Consider the following 8,769-nt stretch of genomic DNA (forward strand, 5'->3'; position numbering starts at 1 on the left):
CTGTTTGTTTGCAAGAATCATCAGTGGAAGGAAGCACAAGGGAAGGCACACTGTAGAATCCAAGAAAAGTTGTGTTTGGAAGGGACATTAAAGATTATCAAGTCCAACCCCCCAAAACCAAACACCAGGGACCCTTCCCACCTTTTGGAACATCATGATTCTTGAAGGAGTCTGTAGGATGCAGACAGAGTCAAAGTGAAAGGACACTGCCTTCATCCAATTTCCCCACGAATAATTTAAAAATCATATTAAACCAAAGGTATAATAAACATTTAATAAATATTGAAATTTAAAAAATAATCCACTCATGATTGTCACTGATGACAAGAAGGTGCTTTGCTTTTAATACAGGTTGGGCTCACAGCTGAGTTTGAGGGAGCTTTTCAGAATCTGAAAACCAACAACAACCTTGTCAAAGTATTATCGAGTTCAATGCAGAAAATAGTAGTTTCCCATAAAACAATCCTAAAGAACTGAACTACCAGATCCTTAGCATAACTTTAGGATTTTGCGGTAACCCACTAATATTCTCAAGAATATATGCTGCACCAGCTTCAGACCAAAGCAGATGGTGCAATGTTTTCTATCCTCAAGCACCCACGAATTATAGGTAATGCACTCCCTGGATGAACCCCTGAGACCCTCTAGAGCCTGCTAGCTGCATCTCTCCACCAGTGCTGGTGCATCCTGTAATTTTATTCCTTTCTTTCTTTTCCCGCTATTAAATCCATCCTGAAAGAGCAATTAGGAGTAATCCCGTGTCTGATATAAATGGGAGAGTTTCCTGCAGGACATACTGTAACCCATGATGGCATAGGTGGCCCTTGAGGGTTACATCTAAATGGGGCTCTCAGGTTTTGCTGCTAGTGTGTCTGCTGAATACACCCAGCTGTAAAAAGTTGTGCATATTGGTGTACAAATCCAGAACACATCCATATCCAAAGCACATTGTTTTTCCATATCATGGTGAACTCTTCTGGCAGCCACTGACCCTGTGTTTTGAAGCATATCCTCCACAGCCCTGTCACTGTGACAGCAGGGCTGGAGACAGAACTGTTAATAAAAATCCCATGGACTTTGAGACCCAGCAAGTTTTCTCATTCCTGGTACCCTAGAGCTGAGATTAGTGGACCAGGAGGTTTCTCCCATCCTGTCACCATAGATGCAGCCACTGCTTTTACCACTTACAGGTACAGCTGCTCCACTTCATAACTGATGCAAGGCGTTAGTGCAAGATTTTTTGCACAATGCTTTTGTGCATTGCTTGTTGCAAATATCACCCAATGTGTTGTCCACTGAATGTTGCTGTGGTGAGCCTGGGGAGGCTTCAGCGCCATGAAAGCCAGGCTGCTCTGGAGGAATTTGGTGACCCTAGGATCCCACCCTACCCCCTCAGCTTCAGAGCACCTCATGGGCACCTCACCACAATTTGGGTGCTAAGAGTTACAGCAGTGAAAATCCCACCTCAATGCAGCTCAATTTCAGCTTCATCAGCAGTTTGATGAAGCCGAAACACAGGACCAAGGTGGTTCTTCTGGAATGAGGGTGTTTTCCACTCCTGGCTGCAGGGATCACCACCATCCAGCCCAGCATTGCTGTGTCCAGGTCCACAGTCCCCAGGCTGGGATTTAGGAGAGACAGCTATAATTGAAAAGCATCTGTACACATTTCAGCTGCCAGTGTCAGGCTCTCGGCATGAGTCCCAGCTGCCAGGCACCACATCCACATTCCCTGTGCCTTTCCCATTCCCTTCGTCCCTCCAGCCTGTCCAGCTCCCGCAGAGGGCTGGGGCCCAAATCCCTAAGGGGTTTGAGCTTTGCTCAGGATCTGCCTGCCCCAAGGAGAGATGCCAAAAAGTGCACGTGTGGGGCATTGGGAGGAGTGGTGATGCCAGAGAGGGTGAAACCATAAAATATAGAATGACTCGAGTTGGAAGGAACCTTAAAAATCATCCCATAGGCAGAGATGCCACCCAGTAGATCAGGTTGCTCAGGGCCTCATCTAACCTGGTCCTGAACACCTCCAGGGATGGGGCATCCACAGCTTCTCCAGGCAACCTGTGCCAGTGCCTTACTACCCTCTGAGTGAAGAATTTATTCCTAGTGTCTAATCCATTTCTCTCCAATGTGGAGATCAGGATGTCATGTGGGACCATGTCAAAGACCTTGCAGAAGTCCAGGTTGGTGACAACTCCATCAGCCAGTTCCCTCAGGACACTGGGAAGCAAGTCATCGAGCCCCATAGTCTTGGGTGCTTTCTTACCCAGGCGGATGTGCTCTAAGTCCTTGTGCTCTGAGGGAAACATCCTTAAGGAGCTGCCAGCTCTGCTCAGCTCCTTTTCCAGCAGACACTGGGTGCTGGAATCCCCCATCAGGATGACAGCGTGTGAGCATGGTGCTTCTTGTAGCTGAAGCAAGAAGGCCTCATCCACAGGCTGCCCTTGGTCAGGCAGCCTGGAGCAGACCCCGACCACAAGGTGTCCTTTATTGGTGTGGTCCATGACTCTTACTCACAAGCTCTCAGCCCAGCTACCTTACTGCCCACAACACTCTTGCCCCACCTGGATAGCTGTGCCCCATCCAGCATCATCACACCTGGCCCCTCAAAAATGCACCCAGTGTCACAGAACCCAAACCCTTGGGCTTGGCACCAGCCTCTCAGCCAAGCATTCACTTGTCCCATTTGTCTCCTTCTTCCTGGGTTCCAGTCACCAACTGGGAGGCCAAAGGAGAACACTACTTGTACTCCCCATCCCTTCAATATTTTTCCAAGGGACATAAGATCCTTTTATATATTTCAGAATGTCCTTGCTAGAGCATCGCCTTGCTACTTGAAAGTGTAGGAAGGTGTGGTGGTCTTTCGGACCCAAGAGAATTGTTAGCCCTAATATCATGAATCTGGACCCCAGGCAGGCAGAAATTCTCTGTGGAGAGATAGTCTGGACGGCAAATGGGAGCCTTGGTGCCTCTTGTAGACGAGTCTCCAATGACTTAACACCCTTCGTGCCTTCTTTGTGGCACTGGTTTGGATGCAGTTGGGAGAGACTGAGCCCATCCTGTGTGTTGGTCTTTCTGAGGTGTTTACTATTTCTCCCCGAGTCTCCTTTCTCCTGCCTTAGGACCTTATTTCTATTGTGCAGGGGCACTTCAGGGGCAGGGGGAGGTTTCTTTTCCAGCTCTGATCAGACAAGGGTCTGCTTTTCCTTGTCTTGTGAGTCCAATACCCTTCCAATACCTCGCTCTGCAAGCATGGCACCCAGAGGAGATTCAGGGCTTGTGGGAAAACACGGTTATAAAAAGGCAGAACAACAGAGAATTTTATTAACTTTCAGCATCTCAGCTGATTTTCACCTCTCCTTCCCCTGTGCAGCGGGACTCCTCTCACTTGGCAGGAGATCACAGAACCAAACAATGGTTTGGGCTGGGAGGCACCTTAAAGACCATCTCTTTCCAGGTGCCCAGGACACCTCCCACAAGACCAGGTTGCCCAAAGCCCCATCCAACCTGACCTTGAGCACTTCCAGGGATGGGGCATCCCCAGCTTCTCTGCATGACCTGGACCACTGTCATCATGAAGAATTGTTTCCTAAGATCTAATCTAAATCTACCACCTTTTATTTTAAAGCTGTTACCCCCTGTCCTATCTCTACACAACCTGATAAATCCCTCCCCAGCTTTCTGGTGGGCTCCCACGAGAGATGGGAAGGGCTGGCATGCCAGTGGCAGCATTCAGCACCCCTCTGGGCTCCCTGGGCAGAGCAGGGTGAGCCTGGAGGGAGCAGGTTTTTTTTGTCCAGCTGACACGCACTGGGCTCACACCAGGTGGGCTCCACTTTGGTGCAAACAGCCCAGACCACAGTGGCTTCACCTCTGGAACCCCTCTGCTGACATCTGCCACCCTTCGAGCTGCTGATGCCCATTCTCCTGACCCCCACCCCACCTCCTCCACATCCAGCACCATCCCAGCTCATTCGCTCTGCTCTCTTCAGACTTTTGTATTACCCAGTCCTCGTGGTGCAGATTATCCTGCCTGTGGCAGAGCCTTGTATAGCTCAGAGGGAGCTGAATCCCACGTTGATCAGGTTTCCGTCAAGCACTAAATTCGCCCTGCGGCTCCTCCCAGCCCAGCTGTGTGCCTGGAGGGCTCATGCTTGGTTCTTCGGCTCATTAACCCCAAGGAGACTGCTTGGCATCTTAACTAATTACAGCAGGGATGACAGCCTCCTCACACACACGTGTGAGTAGGGGAGGTTGGACCCATTTCTGGGTTCCCCTGCTGTTACTGAGCTGTTTTTGCAGCTGCTCCTACCAAGGCCTTGCACCAGCCTTAATGATTTCTGACTGATTGCTCTCTTCCCACTTCTCTGTCAACCTTTGGCTGCTTTTCCCTTGGCTTCTCCTTGCCACCCTAGCACATGTGTTAATCAGGCATTTTGTCATCATGAGTGATGTTCATTAGCAGCAGGCGAGATGCTGAGATGGGACTGGCATCCCTGACCCCCCTCCTCCTCCCCGCCAAAAATGCTGCCCCGAGCATTTCTTCTCCTTCCCTTGCCTGCAGCACTTTTCTAGCACTGCTTGCTGCCTCTGACCCTTACACCCAGGGCGCCGCGTGTGGACCAAGTTTTCACCCCAGCCCACAAGAAGACCCTGGCCCAGACCTCAGAACCCCCCTTGCTGCCTGTCCCCGCGGCTGATGGAGATGCTGACTAGTGGCACAGGGCGAGGGTACCTGCGGGTGGTGTGGGTACACCCTCCCCGCTACTGCAGCTGCCATCACCCTGCTCCCCAGCACCTGCAGCATCCCTCACACTCCCTCCTGAGCCACTGGCTGGGGCACAGCCCTGGGTAATGGGGGCCTGGGGGCTGCCTGCTGCTGCCTCCTGCCTGTCGCCACCATCCAGCCGAGCCCCAGTGTCCTGTGCTGTCAGCCACGGCAGGGACAGGTATTTCTGCACCTCGATGGCTGGGCTCCGGCGGTCAGGGTCCAGCCTCAGCAGGCGACGGAACATCTCCTGTGCCCCATAAGCAAAGCCCTGCCAGGATGGAGGCGCCTCCCGCCCCTCCGCACCGCTCTGCCAGGCACTGAAGTCCTCAAACTGGGGGTCAGGGCTGGCAGCCACAGCCCAGGGGAAGCAGCCAGTGCAGAGGCAGAAGAGCAGGACGGCAAAGGCCCAGACATCGAGGCTGGAGTCCAGCTCCAGCGTGTCCGAGCCCTGGAGCAGGCAGAGCTCTGGTGGGGAATAGGGCAGGGTGCTGGACATGGCACGAACGGCAGAGCCCTGCAGACGGGTGAGCCCGAAGTCGCCCAGCTTCACCCGCCGGCACTCACGGTCGAAGAGCAGCACATTGTCCAGCTTGACGTCCCGGTGGACCAGGGCCCGGCTGTGCATGAAATCCAGAGCCTCCGCCAGCTGGGAGGCACAGCGTTTCACCAGCACCTCCGCCAGGCCCTCCTGCAAGAACGTCAGCACTGTCACCACCTGCCACAGGGCGTGCTGCAGCCCCCAGCACCCTGACTGGTGCCACCAGCATGGGCTTCACCCCATAGCAGCCCCCAGACACATCCCCGTGCTGCCAAGTGTGTCCCAATTCACAACAAGAGGTTGGTTGGGGTAGGGGTAGGGGTAGGGGTAGGGGTAGGGGTAGGGGTAGGGGTAGGGTGAGGGTGAGGGTGAGGGTGAGGGTGAGGGTGAGGGTGAGGGTGAGGGTTAGGGTGAGGGTTCCTGCCCCCTCCCTGCACCCCCTACCCAAGCCACCCCAGTACCTTCTCCTCCCTATTCTCTCCCCAGCAGCCCCCCAGCAGCCCCCCAATCTTTGTCAGAGTCCCTGAACTTCACGCACCCCTGGGGTGAGGAGGGTGCACAGGTCCCCAGCAGGAGCGAGCTCCTGCCCGAAGGCAAAGTGCGTGGCGCTCTCGAAGGCAACAGGCAGAGCACGGATGCAGGCAGCATGGCCAGAGAGGCACAGGGCGATGCAGTACTCCCGCAGGAACGCCCTCCACTCCGTGTTCTCCTTCAGCATCAGCTTGAGGACCACCGGTGAGCCTGAGAAGCGGGGAGAGGGTCAGCAGCTCGGAGGGATGCTAGGGGTGAAGTGGCCACAGGGTGAATCAGGACAGGGACCCCCCCAAAGCTCCTCACCACCATCCCGGGGCTCGGTGAGCACCACACGGCCGTAGGTGCCGCTGCCCAGCTCCTCCAGCACGGTGTACTGCTCCTCCAGCTCCTGCCGTGGCACGGCCTGGCCCGTCTGCACCATCAGCTGCTCCAGGAACACCTCGTTGTCCTCCCCGTCCTCCTCTGACTCCTCCATGGGCCCTGCAGAGCCAAAGCACCCCACGCTAGTGTGATGTCCCCCCCCCATCGCACACAGGGGAAGCCTGGGGACACCCAGCTGGTGCTGCCCAGTCCAGCCCAGCTTAGTCCAGCTGAGCGCAGCCCACACCAGTACAGCCCTCTTCAGTCCCATTCAGCTCTCCCAGCCCAATGCTGCCCAGTCCAACCCAGTCTAACCCAGTCCAACCCAGTTAGCCCAGTCCAGCCCACTGCTGCCCAGTCCAGTCCAGTCTAGCTCAGCTCAGTCTAGTGAAGCGCGAGGTCCAGTCCTCTTCAGTCCATCCCAGTCCTGCTCATTCCAGCCCAGCCCAGTCCAATGCAGCCTAGCCCAGTCCAACTCATTCTAGCCTAGTCCAGCCCAGCCCAAACCAGTTAGCCCAACGCAGCCCAACCAGCTTGCTCTGCCCCCACGGACAGCCCCACATCCCACCCCACATCCCCCCACAGCAAGGGGTGAGTGCTGGCTCTGCCCTTTGCCCACTCCCTGCCCTTCTCTCCTCCATCCTCAGCTGTGAAGCAGGACCCGGACCCTTCTCCCATCCCGCTGGCTGCAGCCCCCTGCACCGGCACAGCCACAGGGGGGTCACAGCCACCCCCGGGGTGCACGGGGCAGGAACAACAGCCCTGTTCCCCCCTCCCTGTCCCCCCGCCAAGGGGGCTGAGCCATGCAAGAAAGCCGCAGAGCGAAAGCCAGCGTCTGCTGGGGTTGCACAGGGACGGCCTGAGCGGCGTGAGGCTCACCGGTGTCTCTGCGCTGTCCCTGGGGCACAGCGCAGTGCCACCGGCCCCGCAGCCGCCCCGGAGCCCGGAGCCGTGACTCAGATTTTCCTGCGCTCTCCGACGCCGCTGGACCCAGGGCAGCGCCGGCCCGCGCTAATCTCTCCCGCTTGGGCTGGGAACATGTGTCAGGCGCAACGCGTGCCGACCTCCAAACATAGGCAGGGGCAGGACGGACGGGGCATTGCGTGGGGACAGACGGACAGGATGGAGAGAGGCACGGGGGGACTGACGGACAGAAGGGAGTATGGAAAGGAAAAGACAGACGGGGCAGTCCAGGTGGGGACAGGCAGGATGGAGCACAGCAGGCAGGGGCACGTGGAGCATGGTGCATGGCCAGGTGGAGAGAGCACCGAGGGCATGGACAGACAGACAGACGTGGGGCATGGCACGGGGGGAACAGACAGGTCTGGGTGTGTGGGTGGGTGGGCAGACCTGCGGGAAGGGACAGCCGAAAGAAGGAGCAGAGTGTGGGGGGGACAGATGGACAGGGAGCTGTGTGGGATGGATGGATGGATGGACAGAGCAGAGGACAGCTTGCAGGGGCGGCTGGACAAAGTGTGGTGTGTGGGACAGGCACCCTGCTTGGACGGACGGACGGTGCAGGGATGGACAGACACATGGCATGGAGCACTCTGTACCAGTGCATTGCTAATGGCAGCATGAACGTCACAGCTCCTCGATGTCCCCAAACCACTGACCCCCCCACAGGACACCTCCAGCAGCACCCCCCACACTGCCACTCCCCTGTCCCCTGCTTGCAGCAGCTCCCTGGCCACTGCTACCACCCCACAAAGCCACAGCCCCAGCCTGGCCAACACTTGCTGCATGTTCGTCCCTCCTCTGCCTCAGTTTCCCCACTTCCATGTCTGGCCCCTTCTGTGCCCCCTCCCCAGTGTCTCACCACACTGCCCCTTGAGGTTTGCCCCTATTCCCATGGAGGTTTGCCCCCACTGGTCCTATGGAGCTGTGGGAGCAAGCAGTGGGCACCAGACCCCCCAGGTGTGGGGCAGGACAGTGCGGGGACAGGTTTTGGGGTGTGTGCAGGGATCAGCCCCAGCTGATGGCCCAAAGATGGGGGGCACTGACCCCAGCCTGACACCGTCCCCGCACGGAGCCCCCTCTGCCACCATCCCTGGCATCCCCTCCCTGCCCACAAGTGGCCCCGTGTCCCACCACCCAGACTCACATCTGGGCCCCTCTGCAGGAGCACTCCCGGGGTCTATTTTGAGCTGGGGCTGGCAGATCCCTGCTGGTGGCACACACACACACACACACGTGTGCATGTGTGCGTGCGCGTTGCCCTGCCAAGGAAGCAGTGCCGAGACGCAGAGCACCCAGCACCCGTAGGGGCAGGAGGAGCAGGCACCAGTCAGGCTTTGCCCCACAGGAGATACCAGGGGCCCCTGGGTGCTGCTCTGTGCATGGAGGGGGTGGCACTCTGGCACCGGGTGGGGGGAACAGAGGGTGTGAGGCTGGGCTCATCCCTGCACCTGCTCAGCGCCCCAATACCAAGCCCACCCCACAGATGCACCCCCGAAGCTGCTCCTTCCCTGTGCCCCTGGGATGTGCCTGCCTCCTTCCTCCTGCCCCAGTTCCCAAGCTGTATCCCTCCCTCTCCCCCTTTTTTCCCATGTCCATATCTCCCCTATCCC

General features: G+C 57.1%; 1 protein-coding gene across 1 annotated transcript; it reads right to left on the reverse strand.

Annotated features, from left to right (window-relative positions):
* Window positions 1–325: 325 nt before the first annotated feature.
* Window positions 326–7,945, reverse strand: LOC137846102 (serine/threonine-protein kinase SBK2-like). Its single transcript, XM_068663787.1, has 4 exons — window positions 7,079–7,945; window positions 6,143–6,319; window positions 5,844–6,046; window positions 326–5,455 (listed from the first exon to the last, which is right to left on the reverse strand). Exons 1-4 carry the CDS (start codon window positions 7,776–7,778, stop codon window positions 4,709–4,711), a joined length of 1,827 nt encoding a protein of 608 aa, XP_068519888.1. The 5' UTR covers window positions 7,779–7,945; the 3' UTR covers window positions 326–4,708.
* Window positions 7,946–8,769: the final 824 nt, after the last annotated feature.

The sequence above is a fragment of the Anas acuta genome, chromosome 30 (genome assembly GCF_963932015.1).
Source record: "Anas acuta chromosome 30, bAnaAcu1.1, whole genome shotgun sequence".
In the NCBI taxonomy this organism is placed as follows: Eukaryota; Metazoa; Chordata; class Aves; order Anseriformes; family Anatidae; genus Anas; species Anas acuta.

Bases quoted from the DNA above. Each gene is read 5' to 3' on its own strand.
- LOC137846102 (XM_068663787.1), bottom strand. From the start codon at position 7,778: ATGCTGCCATTAGCAATGCACTGGTACAGAGTGCTCCATGCCATGTGT. The intron at 6,320-7,078 runs GTGAGCCTCACG...TTGGCTCTGCAG, and splicing joins GGGACAGCGCAGAGACACCG to GGCCCATGGAGGAGTCAGAG. The intron at 6,047-6,142 runs GTGAGGAGCTTT...CCCGCTTCTCAG, and splicing joins CACCGAGCCCCGGGATGGTG to GCTCACCGGTGGTCCTCAAG.